Below are 17,790 nucleotides of genomic sequence, written 5' to 3'. Positions count from 1 at the left end.
TAAAGGCCATAAAATTTTCAGTACCTTTTATTTTCAAAATGATTCTGAAGATTTGTCCAGAGCGTTTGTTTTTGATAGATTAAGGCTCAGTTTTGACTATAACACAACAGAATTACAGGGAGGATGGTCACAGGAAATGTTTGGAATTGTATTCCTGTGAACTGCTTTTATGAAGGGAAGTACAGATGTTCCAAAGATTGATTTCTCCTTTTCCAGGGCGGGTGAGGGGTCAGGACCCACCTCTGGGGCCTTTTATTCCATCTTGGTCCCTCATCTGGGCTCTTACCCTGCTGTCAGACTGACAGGTGGCTGCTTTCCGCATGCTGCCAACAGCCCTACTGTTAAATTTGCTGATTCTTCAAATTTAGGTACTCAACTAGTGACAGAACCCTCAAGGTTCTCTGATGAATCAACAAGAGCTCGATTTTGCTGTATTCATACCTGTTTATATCTGGCTGTCAAGTTTAGGTCTAGGGGAAATTCTGAGAGTTTAATGTTAGAGGAAAAATTACAACTCCCCTTTTGCTAATCAAAAGGGTAACAGGCACAGGTTGGCTCTGAAGTTGGCAAATCGGCCTGCCACAGTCACCCTAAATAAAGCATGCAGCAACCACGTGGGAAGCAGGTGGCAAAGGACCTTGGCCCCTTCACTGGATCATCTTCACTTGCACCATTCCTGTCGCGGGTGGTCTTGACACCGCGCTTCGTGCGCAGTTAACTCCCCAGAGAGCCGCAAAGGACCGGCCAAGTAAAGCGGCCTCCCAGGTGATGGAGCAGGGGCACCGGGGCGGCCAAGAGCCGTACCCCAACCCCAATTCCGAAAAACAGCCCACTACGTCCGGGGGTGCCTGAAGCGCAGGAGGAACCCGGCTCCTCGGGCTTCCCCTCCGCGCCCCCACCTGTAGGGCGGCACCCCCAAAGCTCCTTCTTGCCCGAGTGTTTTGGAAACTGTCAACGGAAACTGAGAGGCCAAGGAATGTGACCGGCGATCATAAATATGCGGAAGAGATGGAGCCCAAATAGCGGACGCATGGAACCAGGGCTCGCGGGGGTCGGGGATCTGGAGCCGGGCTCTCGCCGCTGCGGCCGCGCGGGCGGTGCCAAGACCGGGCAGGCGGCGCCGGCGCACTTCGGGCACCGAGCTTGCAAAAGAGGCCCCGGGCGGGCGGCCGGACGCCTCGCAGACGGCGGGCAGCGGGTGCAGCGACCGCCGCGCCGGAGCTCCTCCGCCGACCCTCCGTCCACCTCCGCGCCCAGGCCGCTACCTCCCGGCCCCCAACCCCAGCCCCGGAAGCGGCCGTTGTCCCCGGCCGCGCGGCCTGGCTGCATGGAGCCTGCCGCGGTGTCCCGGACAGCCGAGCCCACCGCGACGCGAGAAGCCACCGCTCGCCACGCTGAAGGCAGGAAGAAGATGGCGGCGGCCGTGGCGGCGGCGACGGCGGCGGCGGCCTCCCACGCTCCGCTGACGCCAATGGTGCGCGCCGGCCGGCGAGCCGCGGATGGCGGCGGCGGCGGTAGCGGCAGCGGCCCGGGCTCCGGCGAGGGGCGGGGCGAGGTTGGGAGGGGGCCGGCCGGAGGCGGAGGCCGGGTCGGAGGCTGGAGGGAGGCGGCGGGGACAGTTTGTTGTGCTCGGAACATGGCGGGCGTCGGCGATGCGGCCGCCCCGGGAGAAGGCAGCGGTGGCGGCGGCGCGGACGGCCCGGAGCGGGACGGCCGCGGTGAGGCGGAGCAGCCGGGAGGCGGCAGCGGCGGTCACGGGCCCCCGCCGGCGCCTCAGCACACGGAGACGCTGGGCTTTTACGAGAGCGACCGGCGGCGGGAGCGGCGCCGCAGCCGCGCAGGTGAGGCGAGCGGGCGGGCGGCGCTAGGCCGCGCAGAGGGCGCCGAGGGCGGTGGGGAGCGTCGTGCGATCCCGTGCCCCTGCCCCGCGGCCGCAGCTGCCTCCGGGGCCACCCGGGCTGTCGGTGCGCGAGCCGCCGCGGCTCCTGGAGCTCCATGGCTCGGTAGCCGCTGACAGCTCGTCGGGCGGGGTTGGCGCGCGGCACCGGGGTCCTCGCGGCACACGCCGGGCCAGGTGTGTCCGAGAGACCGCGCGGCGGTCCGGGAAGTTCGTCCCGGGTCGGCTGACCGCTTTTGAAAGGTTCTTCAGAAAGACCCCCGGGCTCTGCTCACGCCCGGTATCGTTGGCGAGCACCTCCTACGTCGCAGAGAGCCCCAGCCTGAGAAGCTCAAGGCTGATTTCTTAATTACTTTCGTGCCAAGGTGACTTTTTCATTGTGTATTTTAAGCGAACTTGAGCTATAGAAACCTGTTAACTTGTCCTCCAAATATGTGTTCCTCAGCCGCAGCTATCAATGTGCTAATGACCGTGAAGTTTAGTACTTTGCCCAGAACAGAAACACGTAGAAACGTCTCTTCAAAACGTTACCTGTGAACTTTTCCTAAACGGAAACTTAAGCCTCTTAAAAAATAAAAAAAATAAAAAAAATAAAAACCGGTTGTATAGGAAAAGATGCCTTTGTGAACCCTACTCTCAACGACCAATTTTAAGCATGTTGTTAGAATATTATTTTTTTTTAAATGTGGGATCCCCTTTTTAAAATTTAAGTTGCATTTGTATTCGTACTGTAGTTGTATATTAGGCTTAAAAGAAAAAGATTTCGAGATACATGTTTCATTGAGTATAGTGATCCCATTTACATTTTTATGTAATTCTGTTTTAAACGGCAGCTGAGCTATAACTCCATTAAATTTCTTCCCCCAAAATTGCTTCTGGTGGGCAGTAGGGGCTCCATTAGCTGTTATTTCCTTCAGTTCCTGCAAATGAATGTTAACTCCTAAGGCTTACAGTATCATTGATTGTACTTGAATATTGAAAATGTAGGAGTACCTAAACACCAGAAGGTTGATCAGGTGAGATCCTGTGACTTGCTAATTCTCAGAAATAGACACAGGTTAGATTTTGAAGAGGTCTGTATCTTTGAAAAATTAAGTACAGACTGTGCCTTGTTCAGTCTGTTTCAATTAACCACTTAAAAATGCTCGACTCTGTTTGGTTTACTTGTCAGTTAAATACTTGCTTTCAAGAGTATTTACTTTCTTAACTGGCAGGATCTAAGTAAGACAGTATTAAATCTCTCAGCCGACTGTTTACTGACTTAGACTTGAACCTTAAGGACGCTCTGAAGCAAATGGAAACAAGGGTGGCCAGGTTTCACTACAATGGCTTTAAAATATTTCTGAGTTTCAGGAAAGCCAATATTATAAAAGCCTTTTGGTTGTTGTTTGCATACACAGAAAATGAAGTAGTCAGAAGCCTTTTGATGAGCACAAATGTTAGGTTTTTGGAATAACCCCAGCACCCCTTGCCCGGCCCTTCCCAAGATGGGTCTGAGTATCTGGTACCATGGACCTCCTCAGACTTCACACCACGCATGCGTTCTTCATCAACATGAGTTTGTGAGCATGGTTTACTTAACCTCTTGGAAGTTGGACTTTTAACCTAGTTGCAGAAAGTTTTTATCCGGGAGACACTTCCAGCTTTAGTTGTTGGGTGGCTCTCATTGTTTCCCTAATTCCATCAGTCTTGTGTGAGGAGAGATGACCGTGGCAGCTCTTGGGTATCAAGACTTAGGTAAGAATCCCAGGAATATTTCAGCTGGGGTCACCAGCCAGTGTTGTACCTTGTGGGCCCCAGGTGTGTCTGCTCTGCTAGTCACACAGCTCTTGCCCCTGCTGGTATCCACCCTCTAACTCTGATGCCACATTGGTTGGAGATTAGAACTCTTTCAGCCATTCTTAAGCACCCAAGCTGCTAAGCGGCTCTGCTTCACCTTGATGTTCTAGCATTTCCCCTTTCTACTGCTCTGTAACCTTTTCCTCCTCCCTAGAGCAGAGTTTAGAAAACTGTTCCCCAGGGGCTGGCCTGGGCAGGAGGGCCTTTGAGTGGCACCACCTAGTGTCATGTGGGAAGCATTTCTCCCTGAATCAAATGTCTTCCAAGGCTCTGTGCTTATACTTAAGGTATTAATTGTCCACTAAAAAAATTCTGTGTGTGTGTGTGTGTGTGTAGTTGACACACAGTGTTGCATTAGTTTCAGGTGTACAGCAGAGTGATTCAACATCTCTAGGTTATGCTGTGCTCACCAAAGTGTGGCTACCATCATCACCACACATACCTGTACATTTTTTTAATTCTTGTGCTGCCTCTGATACTTTAGTCCTCCTCTCCAGTTTAGGGCAACCTTTGTTTTTCCCTTTGAAAGTCATAATCTTAGCATCTTGGTGACCTAACCATCAGTTAGTTCAAAAATCCTTGTTATCCTTTCTCCCGAGGAATTTAGGGGTCTTATAGATGTTTGTTAGCCTGTCCCAACAACCTAGGATTTCATGAATGAATATACAAACCAGGTGCTTCTCCACACCTTCCCCATCTAAGTAAAATAATTCAAAACATAGTATTTGAGGTTAATATTTTTGTTTCATACTTATTTTTGCCCATTTATATGTTTAGAAGATACATATAAATATTCATTTGTCTACGAGCCATTACATATACCATGTACGTGTATCTACATTAAGTGTAAGCTTTCGTTTTGTTTCTCATTTCAAACTCTTTGAATCACTTGCTTCTCTAAACTCTGACTTTGACTTACATGTAGCCTGGCGGTGGGTTGAAACTGTGGTACTAGTACTTACACCTTAACATAGTGCGAACTGGATACACCACTCATCATTCCTGTTCTCTTCCTCTCTCTCAGAGCGTTCATTGTATATTCCACTGTTGCCTTATGTGGTCAGTGTTCTTGGACTTTGGGTAGAGTGCAGAACTACAGATCCATCTCTTCTATCTTCTTTTGTTCCTACTCTTAAAAATACTACTATAAAATCTTAAAAAAAAAAAATAGGGTGCCTGAGTGGCTCAGTTGGTTAAGCAACTGCTTTGGGCTCAGGTCATGATCCTGGAGTCCCGGGATCAAGTCCCACATTGGGCTCCCAGCTCCATGGGGACCCTGCTTCTCCCTCTGACCTCTCATGCTCTCTCTCTCACTCTTTCTCTCTCTCTCTCAAATAAATCTTTAAAAAAAATACTACCAACTTCTATTGTCCTTTTTGACGTAAGCTCAGATCATAAGTATGTATTACCATAGTTTTGTACTCATTCCCCACTTTACTTATCTGTAAAAGTTCTAAGGGGGAGAGTTCCTGTATAACCGTGTTCCCATTTAGGAATCTACATCCAGCAAGTCAACTTTGAACTAAGAATTAGGCAATCTGTTCTTGGCTTGGTTTGGTTGTTAAATTGTTCTTAGCCTCTGTGCTTGCTTAGACCACTTGCCTAATTCCTTTGGCTCTGTTGTGACTCCACTACTACATGGTTCAGTATCTGAGTACCTAAGTTGACTCTAGTACCCGTGAAGACTTAACAGTAGAAGAATTGGTGTAAAATAAGCATCGTACCTACCAGTGAGGATAAAACAATACCTATATGCAGGTGTTGGAATATGCCTAGGGATAGGTGTTGCTTGTGAAACAAAAGAGCTTAAAGTAAGGTTGTGGGTGAACAGTATTGTGTCTGATTTCAACAGTGCTGTGGGGCCTGTGCTTTTCCTTTTGTTTAAATGGTGTCCACTTCTAGACCTTACACTTGTTATCCATCTCTTTTGCTGCTTTTCTCGTTCTTTACCCATTTTAGACGTCTTGCTTTACCTCTGTGAGGGAATGAGCAGAGGCAGGAGGAAAGCCTAAACCCCAAAAAGCCAACTGAGCTCCTTTTTATAGTTCCCACAAAAGACTTCGAGTGGGACAAAGGTTTTAACTGTTAATATTGTCTACACCCTATTTTTTGTGTAATTGAAATTTTAAGTTCTTACTACAACTAATTTATTTTTATTAGAATACTTTTTCATTTAATTGGTCCTTATCCTCCATAGAATATGTTACATGGTTAGCCCTGTGGCCCCAGACTTATCCTATGGATGATTAAAGGCTGCTATTCTGAAATTATACTGTAGTCAATTAATTTCTCACTTACAATGGGAAGTAACAACTGTAAAACTGACTGGGAAGTTACTTGGAGTAACCACAACCCTGAGATAGGTAAGGTAAAACTACCTTCTCTTTGACACACTATTGCTCTGCTCTTAAAACTCTCACTTGTTTTATTTAACTAGTACATGTAAATTAAACAAGCGGTGAAGTTATTCATTTTGGTCTTTGACCAGGCAGTATTCTAGCTTTTTAAAATGTTTAACTTCATCCTAGTTTACCCTCCAAAATTCATCCCTGGCTGCTCTTTCGCGGCCCAGTTTGAAGAATGCTTGGGTGAAACAGGTCTTTGGAAAAACTATAGCATTGACTCTGTGAGATTATTGACATTCTGATCCCATTTTTAGTCCTTAACCCTGTAACCTTGCGACCTTTGAAAGAGTCGCTACTCCTTGTGTCCCTGTTTTCCATCTATAAATGTATAAATTCATGAATATTCTACCTACCTACATGAGACTATTTAGAAGCATTTTGAGGGTGTTAAAACCTTGAGTGGTACCTTTACCATTATTTGACTTAGGAAGATAGAATCACTATTGTATTGATTTCTAATTTGCGTTGTACAGAGATGTACCTCTATGTTTGTGTAACAAACTTACATGTAATATTTTTACATAACGTTAGTAAAGTTTATTACCATTTTACATTATTTAAGACTGGAGATTTACATGTTTTATAATATTTTCCTAACAGTTAACCAGTATTACTTTCCAATTTTTTAATGATCAGTGCTATCTTAAGAAAGATATATTTAGACGTATTACTTAACATTTAAACATGTTTATGATTACTCATTACTTTTAATTAATACTTTTTTATCTTGGCTTCTTATTTCTAAACCAAGCTATCCCAGAAGATAATTAAACATAATCTCCTTTTAGGGATGAGGAGGAAACAATTTATACTGTACTTTTCTCAATTTAAGATACCAGAACACAGAGCATTTCTGCAGTAAAAGATGAATATTTATTAAAAATACTCTGGAGGAACTGATTTGGATGTATGATTGGTATTATTTTCCTTATGTGAAATATTCACAAGTGGCAAAACTTAGTTCTTCTAATGTAGAAGCATTTGTTTGTGTTATAAATATTTTTAAAAGACATGCTGACATTTCTTCTTGGTAAGAACTAGACAAATGAGCTAAAATTTGTTGACATATGAAAAGTTAAGTCAGTGTTCGGAAAATAAACATTTGGATTATTTTATTTGGAAAATAGTTTGCTTTTAAAATATAAGGACAGATGTTTGGCATAACAAGTGAGAGCGACTTTTACAAAGAAGGAATAAAGTGCCACCACAGTATGGAAGAAACTGAAGTGGACTTAGCAGAATGCTTGAGGGGTGGCATCCACAGGTGAGAGAACAATATATCCTTCTTAGGTAATTAGCCAGGCAGCTATACCCAAATATCACCGGACAAGTAAGTTCAGACAAACCTGTAGAATGTTAGAGAACAATGTCTAAAACAACAAGAACAAAAACAGTGAACCACAGCTAAACTTCGGAACAGAAAATTAAGTAGCATCCTACAAAGTCTATCTATGGCTGGGGAAGGTGGGAGCAGCCGACAGAGCAGCAAGGCTAACTTACTAGCTCAGGCTGCCGGGCAATGTAAGCCCCTTCAACTTCAGTCTGAGTCAAAGGGTTCTTTCTGGTCTGCTGAAGTCAGATTAGGGCTAGGTTATCTTCTCTTGTGTGATTGTTGGGTAGATGCATGCTAATTATGGTGTAGGGGAGAAAGCACTCTGGACTTGGAGGTCAGAGATCCAGATTCTGTTCCCAATTTGCATCTTGACCTTTCAGTGACTTTGAACAAGTGTCTTAACCTCCACGATCCTCAGTTTCTTCATTTGTAAACCATGAACGCCATTATCTGCTTTCTTTAGCTCTCAGAATTGTTGTGAGAATTTTTTGAGGTACTATGTGCAAGACCTTTTTAAGTTGCCTCTTGGAATAAAGTGGAAGTATCCTAATCCTTTAAGCAGGGCCAGTTTTACAGGAGTGGGGGAGAAGGTAAGATAAAGTTTCCGAAATACTTTGTCCATTGAAGCTTGGTTCTTTTGTTAATATTGCTTTAATGTATCTTTAAAAAAAAAAAAAACCCATTCCCTATCCCATCAGTATGGTGTTAATTGTATGCAGGCACTTCTCTCAGATTCAGGCCTCACTGGGGGCTGGACATTGTAAAGATCAGGATTTGTGGTGCCTGCTTTCAAACAGCTCATGAGCTGGTACGGGAGCCAACCAGTTAACAATGTTAACTTCATAGAAGTAAACCCAGGGTGCTATATGTGAAACACAAAGAAAGAGGAAGATGGGGGGGTGGTGATCCCACTTTTCTAGAAAGTACATAGTGGCCTGTTTACAAAGGCACTAGACAATGATAGGCAAAATAATCTAGTGCCACATGCACCCCAGTGTTTATAGCAGCAATGTCCACAATAGCCAAGGTATGGAAGGAGCCCAGATGTCCATTGACAGATGAATAGATAAAGGTGTGTGTGTGTGTGTGTGTGTGTGTGAGAGAGAGAGAGAGAGATGGAATATTGCTCAGCCACCACAAAGAGCAAAATCTTGCCATTTGCCATAATGTGGATGAAACTAGAGGGTATTATGATAATTGAAATAAATCAGAGATAGACAAATACCATATGATTTCACTCATATGTGGAACTTAAGAAACAAAACAGGTGAACATAGGGGAAGGGAAGGAAAAACAAAATAAGATAAAAACAGAAAGAGAGGCAAACCATAAGAGACTCTTAACTCTAGGAAACAAACAGGGTTGCTGGAGGGGAGGTGGGTGGGAGGATGGGGTAATTGGGTGATGGGCAGTAAGGAGGACGAGTGATGTGATGAGCACTGGGTTTTATATGCAACTGATGAAATTCTGGCCCTGAGACTAATAATACAATATATGTTAACTAATTTGAATTTAATTGAAAAAATAACCCAGTGCCAGATCCAGTGTTTTGAGGATAGACTGCTTGATTTTGAATCATGGCTCTAGTGCTTTCTTCCTGTGTGACCTTGGCAACCTCCTTAACCACTCCGTCCCTTGGTTTTTTCATCTGCAAAGTAGACCTAACAGTAGAATATGTCTCATAGTTAAGAGATCTGTGCACAAAAAAAACATGTTTTTATCATTTTGATTTTTTAAGTGCATACTTTTAAATTTTCCATTGTGGAATTTAAATGGGTGTTTATAACTAAAATTCTTGCATTTCTAGAAGTAGAACCCTCACATACCACATTCTATATTTGTATTATAGTTAAGACACTTTTGTAGGTTTGTATTATATGACTTGTTTACAGAAAATTAGTTATTAGGTTGGATATATCCAACCTAATATATAGTTTGTTGATTATACTTATTTGCCACATTACTGTTTATTCATGAAAACAGAATTGCAGAAGCAGCATCAGTAAACACTAGGGAACCCCCAAAGCAGAATTGAGTAATACCTCAGATCCTCTGGAATTACTAGTAAGGAGTCAAGACCTTGTGTCCTGCTTTGCAGTTGTGCTTTCATACAAATCCTCTCCCTTGACCATCCTGCGTGGACCCTGGGCAGCTTTTTAAAACTGCTCCAAGCCTCAGTTTTCTCTCCCGTGAAACTGAGATCTATGACTTGAGTAGGATCACAGGATTCATGTGTGATAGAGAGGATGCCAGAACCCCATTCTTCTGATTACTAATCCCTGCTTTTCTGATGGTTCGTAGCAAAACTCTTATTATGGTAAAACTCAGTCAACTGCGTCATCAGGGAAGATGCCACTGTGAAGGATAATTTTCTAAGTAAATAGGGTATAGCTATCGCAATCTTTTGATTTAATTTGCTGCCTTAAATTTAAAATTCTATAATAACCTGTTTCTGTATTTCCTTAACACAGTTGACATACTAGCAGGCTGCCCAGCTTCCCTCCCTGCCCTTACTGTGATAACACCAGCATCCTTGTCCCATACCCCAGGGCGCTCACTGGCTGTGCCTGTCAGCATGGCACCACCCCGCCCGTGCTTTTAGTGTGGACCTTCGGATACCTGTTGCGTGACCCTTTACAGTCACTTAGACACACACACAGCCTAGAGGCTCCTTATCTTCAGTGGCAGCTGCGTCCATTGAGGCGCCATAGTTTGTCACTCGTCTGCTATTCACTCCCAGTCTCAGAAAATTCTGTCTCAGTCACAGGCTGTTTTCTCAAGAATCTGGTGTTCTCTCTGCTTTTGCCACTTCTGATTTCTGATTCTGTTTTTGTTCTCTCTGCCGCACTCCTCTCTGTGACTTTTTCCTCCTTCTCTGATCCATATAGTCTTTTAGCAAGCGTTTGTTGAACATGTATGACGTGCTGTACCCTGAGGGTGCAAAGTAAGGGACAAAACCAGGCCCAAAAAAGTGTGGTGAGTAGAAGTGCCAGAACAGGTAGACACTATGCCAACCGAGTGGGGAGAGGCTGCATTCTGTCCGGAAAACCTGGGGATGGCTTCACAGAGCAGGCATCTGTGTGTGGTCTCCTAAGGGAAACTGGAAGGAAATTCTTGGGCCAATGAACCGTGTCAACCAACTGTCCTGTTTGCAAGAAATGTAAAGTAGTGTAACTAGAGAATTGTGACCTAAAGATTCAACCGAGGCAGGTGTGAGGCATGACTGAAAACATAGCCAGGGGCCAAGTTGTAAGGGATCTGGTGTCACCACCAGGAAGGTGTAGGGCCTGGCCTGCAGGTGGCAGAGAGCATTGAAGGGGGCCCGCAGCTGGTCTGTGAGCATCTTGGTTCTGGCTGCCTGGCAGGGTTAGGACTGAAGGGAGGAAAGACTGGAAAAAGGGCATGAGTCATGAAGCTTAGGTGGGAACTAGAGGGGGATGAGAAGGACCAAACTAGGGTGACATATAGAGAAGGGGTAAGTGAATAAATGTCGCAGATGACAAGTCAGTGGGGCTTCGTGAGAGGAGGAGGGTAGCCCCAAGCTTCTAACATAGAACTGTGTCACTGGTGGTGCACAAGCTAAAGTCAGGACTGCAGGAGAGGGTAGATTGTGGGTGAAGATCCTGAGCTCCATTTGCCAATTCAAGGTGGGGATAGGGGGCCAGGTTGAGTTGCCCAGGAGGCAGCTGGAAATACAGGTCCAGGTTCCCGGGGTCAGATATGGTAACTTCAGGGTTCAGATGATGGCTTTAACCTTAGACTGTCCAAGGAGAATAGGAAAAAGAGAAGAGGACACACCAGGAAATAACAGCTTTCAAGGATGGCCGGTGTTTCACTGTAACTGTTGCTTTGTTAGGACACAGTGACTGGAACACCAAACCGGCAAACACTTACAGGTCCAGTGGAGGTGGAGGAGCTGCCAAAGATACCCAGGTCCGAAAAGTCGGGCAGTTAGAGGAGCGCCTGTGGTGGAGGGTGGAACAGGAATCATGGTGATGTGACCTTCGGGGCTCGCTGGTGTCGGTGAGAAGTAGTGTAAGTCAGTCAGTGAAAAGTAGTGTAAGCATGTAAGAAAGAAGTCTCTCCTGCCTTCAGAGAGACCTGCTGCTTCTTAAGTTTTACATGAAAGGATTGATATTTATGACATATATATTGATGTATATCACCTAATCAGAACTTCCTTTGCTTTCTGGGGTACCTGTGTGGCTCAGTCAGTTAAGCTTCTGCCTTCGGCTCTGGTCATGATCCCAGGGTCCTGGGATGGAGCCCCGTACTGGGCTCCCTGCTCAGCGGGGAGTCTGCTTCTCCCTTTGCCTCTGTGCTCACGCACTCGTGCTCTGGTACATGTAAATAAACAAAATCTTAAACACACACACACACACACACATCCTTTGCTTTCTAATTGGAACACTAAACTGAATAAGAGTGTGTGTGTATGTATATATACATTTTTTTAAAAAATTTATTTGCGAAAGAGAGAACACAAGCAGGGACATGGACAGAGGGGGAGGAAGAGGGACAAGTGGACTCCGCGCTGAGCAGGGAGCTCCATCCCAGGACCCCGAGATCATGACCTGACCCGATGTCAGACACTTAACCAACTGAGCCACCCAGGTGCCCCAAGAGTATTATTTTTATCTTTCATTGGTTTGGCTCTTCTTGTTTGCAGCTCAGAAGGCTTTCTTTTTCTCCCCTTCATACAGCAGATCATGTTCTGGATCTAGCCAGCCTACAGTATATTAGAAAGTTTCCAATCAAAAATTGTACTCTGTATGGATTTGGTGATACTGAGGCCTTCTAATCGGAGTATCTATTAATATGTAAACAATACAGTTTACCTCTGGTGTCCATGGCTTCAACTATAAATGCCCCGAGAGCATGATGCTTGCAGTGCATTTGATAATTCGGCCTGCCCAGCATGAGGCTGGAGTGGGTGGAAGTCTGCTTTTCTCTCCGTCTGTTTCAATCCCTAGATAACTCTCATGGTATCACTAACTCTCCAGAGAGATGACAAATTTGGAATTTAAAGAAATGTATGCACACGTGTGTGTATTTTTTTGTGTAATATAACCTCTCTACATGAGTAGACCGTTTGGCCTGATGCTCAGAGAACTAGCCATCTGTTCAGTGCTGGAGGAAGTAAGCTGTTTTAGGCCCACCGGGAGGTAGTAAGTCTCCTTCCAGGTCTCCCTGAGGGCTTTTCAAGGGTGTTTCTGACACTAGACTCTTCCCCATACCTGCAGACTTTAAATCCTGGCACTCACATAAGATGCCCTCTGTGAGTCAGTACTCATAAATGAAGTCCACTTTCCCTCTTGGTCATTTTTTGGAGGGGGAACACCAACACTGTATTTAGTAAAAGGACTACAAGTGCCAGCTCTGAGCAAAGGACAAATTGAGACCTTTGGTATCCTGACTTCTGGAAGAGGACTTGGCCTCCTGGGGAGTAAAAGTAGGAAGGTAATGGGAATCAGGGGTCCAGAAAAGTCAGTTAGGTGATGGGCTCTCAGGGAAGTGTGACATTTTGGAAGGGGTTGGAACTTTAGCTTCTTATCCCTAAGACTCCAGTTATAGCCAAGGGGAAAGTACTCAACCTCCTTTGGTCTTATTTTCATTTGAGACAAGATGATTGTGGGTGAATTTGTTTTGGAGGAACAGAGAGAAGACGGGGACAAATTCAAGGAAAGGGAAGTCTTTCAGATCTTGTTGAGGTTCTACTTTGTATGATTTAGTATGATGATTATCCTGTTGGTAAGCCTTCACCTAGGGAACTGTCATTATTTAGATACTTACGCAGAATCTCTGAGGCTGAAGAAAGAAGTATATCAGTATAGTTCACCCAGGTTGGTTTTTGTACCCGAGCAATGCCTGTTTAGGTGACTTGTCTCTCTTTTAGCATATGTAGAATCATATATATAGGTATAGACATACACATTTATCCATTTTATATATACCTGATCTTTATTCCCTCTTTTATCTACCAGTCCAGGTCCTATATCACCTATAAGACCCAGGACTGGGCTCTTGCAGATAGTTTTGTAACTATTCTGGCTCATGGTAATCATTCCTTCTATATTCCTGTGGCATTTTCCCTTTATACCACGCAGAGTAGCAATTTTGTCAATAACCTTTGCTGATCATTTGTATGTAGCTATTCAGTTCTCGGCACAGAATTATAGATTGCTTTGTTTTATTCTCTTTTTGTTTTATGTATGTGTTATCTGCAGCCCCAGCTAGCATGTAAGTTTCTTGATAAATACTGTTCTTTTTGTTTTGTGTCATTTTCTTTTCCTGTAGAGCTTTCATTGTTGAGGTTCCTCAGTGCTGAACTAACAAGAGGGTACTTCCTTGAACATAATGAGGCCAAGTATACAGAAAGAAGAGAAAGAGTATACACTTGTATGCGAATACCAAGAGAATTGGAAAAGGTACTATTTTTTTTTCTATTACCAGACATTATTTTGAAAGTTATGTTAACATGTTAATTATATGAAAATAAATTGTCAACAGCTTGAGTTGAGCTTTTAAAATATTGGAAATAGGGGCGCCTGGGTGGCTCAGTGGGTTAAAGCCTCTGCCTTCGGCTTGGGTCATGATCTCAGGGTCCTGGGATCGAGCCCTACATCGGGCTCTCTGCTTAGCAGGAAGCCTGCTTCCTCTCTCTCTCTGCCTGCCTCTCTGCCTACTTGTGATCTCTGTCTGTCAAATAAATAAATAAAATCTTTTAAAATAAAATAAAATATTGGAAATAATATGATCATATGTAATTAAATATATTGGGAGTAGGAATTCCTATCCGGGAAGAGGCTTTAAAACTTGTATTTTTAGTGTAAGTAAGATCCAGTGTTTCTTAACTTTGCGGTATGTTAAACTTACCGTATTTCCACTTGTGTGCCAGCCAGGTCAGTTTTTCCAAGGAGTTAATCTCTACATACTCCTTTAGTTCTCATCAGTCCCGTTCAGCATGACAAATTATTTAATTTCAGCCCTTTTAAAGGTTTCAATTTCTCAGAAAGCCCTCCTATTTAAAAACAGAAATGACAGTCTCTTCAAAGAAAAAGACGATTCATTGCATTTTTGCCACAGAAAACCTCACATCCTAGGGTCAGCGTAGCCACAGCAGCACTGGATCCAAGCACACTACTCCCGTGGTTGTGTATCAGTCTGGCAGGACCAGTCAGATAGGGCAGGAAGGCCACTCTTTTCCCTCTGCATTGCTGCAGTTGGTACATCTGAGCAATGCCAAGATTTCTCGCTAGAAAGGAAGAAATATTATTAAGAAATAATTCAGCTTTGGCTGTATCAGAACACAGTTTTGTACTTTTATAGTAACATAAAATTTTTAATAGTTTGATCAGTTCCTTACAGACTTACTTTCTATTGGAGTGGCTGTCAGAGGAGTTTTGCTGGTTAGCTCACTCAGAGTGTTCTATAACAAGAGGGGCGGGAGACAGTGAGGAGTGAGGACCCAGTGGGTCGGGCTCATGATCTTTTACTTCCAGCAGTCCATCTGTGTGGTAGAGGGGAGGGAGGCAGCTATAGAGTGACAGTTTGAGAAGTGTTGCTTCACGTGGGTTCTTGATGGCAGGTCACCTGCTGCAGTTTTAGGGCATTCTGTATTAGGGTAGGGAGGGATGAGAGCAAGCGCAGACTGGAGAGAGAGCAGTCATGGCCGTGAGATAATGGTTGCCTGTGGTTCGGATCATTATCGGTGCCTATCGGTGTGGCTGCTTCTCTAGGGAGGCTCTGGTTCCAGTGAAGAGTCAAGGCCTGGTGGGTGAGATGGAGGAGTATGGGGGTGCTCTCAGCACCACTGTTCCCCCAGTGCAGCAGCACCTTGATTTTCTATGTTGGAATTTATTTGAGAATTTGTCCCGGGATGGGGGGTAATGTTTCTTTTGCTTGCCAGTAATAATAATAGTTATATTAATTCTTATGTCTTCCTTAAACACATTAACTTATTTTCTGAGCTTACTTTTTCTTTCCGGTGATAAGCCAAGGTAGAGAAGTGTGAGGATACACTACAGAAGGAAATGGAGGGAGGTTGGCTGGGGCTCCCCCATGTCCCACTTTGATCTAATGTTAGACTTTTAATTTTTCTGCTTCACTTGCTGCTAAATTTGACTTTTCCAACCCAGCAAGGAAGGTTTTTCTCTCACCTGTGGAACAGTTGTGGATTCCCATTTTTCTCTGGAGAGTGCACAGAGATTTGCCTTCAGTCCTCAGCCAAACTATGGACACACCCAGGGGATTTCTTCAAAGCAAGAGGTGTGTGTCTGGCCCCTTTTATTACCCCTCATGTGGCAGAAATGATGAGCAGCAGCCATAGCCCTCATGATGGTGAGCTCATCAGAGGCCAGGTCAATACACACATCCTTCTCTTGTCTGTACCGACCACACTGACATGCCAAGCAGTTCCTTAGTAGGTATCTCACAGAAACTTGTGAGCATTTCAACTTTGTTATTGTGAGTGTTCTTTTCTGGGGAAAATGCCTGCAAGTCTTGATAAGACGTCAGTATAAACCAAACTGTTTTTCAAACCATGCTGTATTGGGCGCCTGGGTGGCTCAGTGGGTTAAAGCCTCTATCTTCACTCGGGTCATGATCTCAGAGTCCTGGGATTGAGCCCCGCATTGGGCTCTCTGCTCAGCAGGGAGCCTGCTTCCCTTTCTCTCTCTGCCTGCCTCTCTGCCTACTTGTGATCTCTGTCTGTCAAATAAATAAATAAAATCTTTAAAAAAAAAACAAAAACAAAAAAAACCAGGGCACCTGGGTGGCTCAGTGGGTTAAGCCTCTGCCTTCAGCCCAGGTCATGATCTCAGGGTCCTGGGATCGAGCCCCGTATTGGGCTCTCTGCTCAGCAGGGAGCCTGCTTCTGCCTCTCTCTCTCTCTCTGCCTGCCTCTCTGCCTACTTGTGATCTCTCTGTCTGTGTCAGATAAATAAATAAAATCTTAAAAAAAAATGCTGTATTAAGGGACCACTGATGGGATGAGTAACCAATGAGGTAGGTTGCTGTCAATTAGGAATTTTTTTTTTCCAAGAAAAAAATGGAAAATTATCAGAGTGCATTGCTTGTACGAGAGGAAGTATTTAGTCATAAAACCTTGGTTTTGTTTGTGTGTATTTAAGAGGTATAACGTTGGAAAAGTTGAATTAACAGTGCTCATGCATAATTGTAATAATTTTCTAATCCTGTTTTCTATTACAGAGGCTTTTGCTTTGGGCATATTTGGGGAGATTTAATTTATTCTCTTAGAACAACGCTTCAGAAGCTTTATTGCTTAAAATGTACAGAAAGGTGTCACATTTTTCAGTTTAGAGCGATTTCTTCTTACTGTCTCAGAGTAAGTGAAATGTAGAGGAAAGCAGAGTTCAATTTCAGTTTAATTGCAGGCATAAATATCTCCTAACAGGGTGAGTTCCCCCTGATGTCTCCCAGACCTTTATGTGATGAGTAGGGTTTCACCAGGCTTTTATTACAAGAGTTGGGGGGCTATCTAGATGTTCATGTCAGTAAATTTGCTGTCTGATTGATAATACCTAATATATTAACACCTTTCCCTGATGTAGAATATAGCATACTTCTAATGTATAACACTGTATTCATTTTTTTTCTTGTTTTTTGGTAAATGCTATGATATTTTCATGTAGCCTTTTCAGGAGGAGAAACGACGATTAAAGAGCACTTTGCTTCTACAAAGGTTGCATGTGCTATAAAACACATAATTAGTGTTTATACTTTCAGGTCAAGAGAGTGGTCAACTGAGTATCTTTTACTGAACCTGTTTACTAATGTAAAAAAAAAATCCAGAATTTTTGTGTAATTTTCTCAGTGGAAAAACAAATACTTGGCATTCAAAACAGGTAAATTGCTTATATATTCAAAATAGTATTTCCAGTACCAGTAGTGCCAGAGGAAATACTATTATTTAGAGGAAATACTACTATTTGTAGAAAATAATAGTGTTTCCTCTGCCACTTTTTTCATATTTGAACTTCTCATTCTGATGTGAAGGGATAAAATTTTGGAGTGTTTTGTTGACCTTGGGGAGCATTTCTTTTTTTCCACCACAAATCCCTTTCTGCCTGCACCCACACACCCCTTGGGTTCTCTTCCTGGATCTGTTACTCACTGTGTGTGATCTGTGTGGGGGCTATATTGTTTTCTTTGTACAGCGGAGGATTCTGAACTACAATTTCTCTGCAGTCTAAACGGAGACACAGGATAGTGCAGTGGTCAAGGGCATGAACTCTAAAGCCATTCTGCCCAGATTTGCACCTCTACTCCACCATTTATTAGCTGCGAGGCCTTGA

At 44.0% G+C, this 17,790-nt stretch overlaps 1 protein-coding gene across 1 annotated transcript in view; it reads left to right on the top strand.

The window, feature by feature from the left end:
• The first annotated feature begins 1,616 nt into the window (after positions 1–1,616).
• The window catches only part of TAPT1 (transmembrane anterior posterior transformation 1), a 57,556-nt gene continuing 41,382 nt past the window's right edge, over positions 1,617–17,790 (top strand). The window contains exons 1-2 of the mRNA XM_080797558.1: positions 1,617–1,841; positions 13,772–13,902. Coding sequence (XP_080653684.1) covers positions 1,637–1,841; positions 13,772–13,902 — 336 coding nt within the window. The 5' untranslated portion in view covers positions 1,617–1,636. The remainder of the gene's footprint in view (positions 1,842–13,771; positions 13,903–17,790) is intronic.

Source organism: Martes martes, assembly GCF_963455335.1.
Source record: "Martes martes genome assembly, chromosome: 2".
Taxonomy (NCBI): domain Eukaryota; kingdom Metazoa; phylum Chordata; class Mammalia; order Carnivora; family Mustelidae; genus Martes; species Martes martes.
This window is presented reverse-complemented; position numbering and strand designations above follow the sequence as displayed.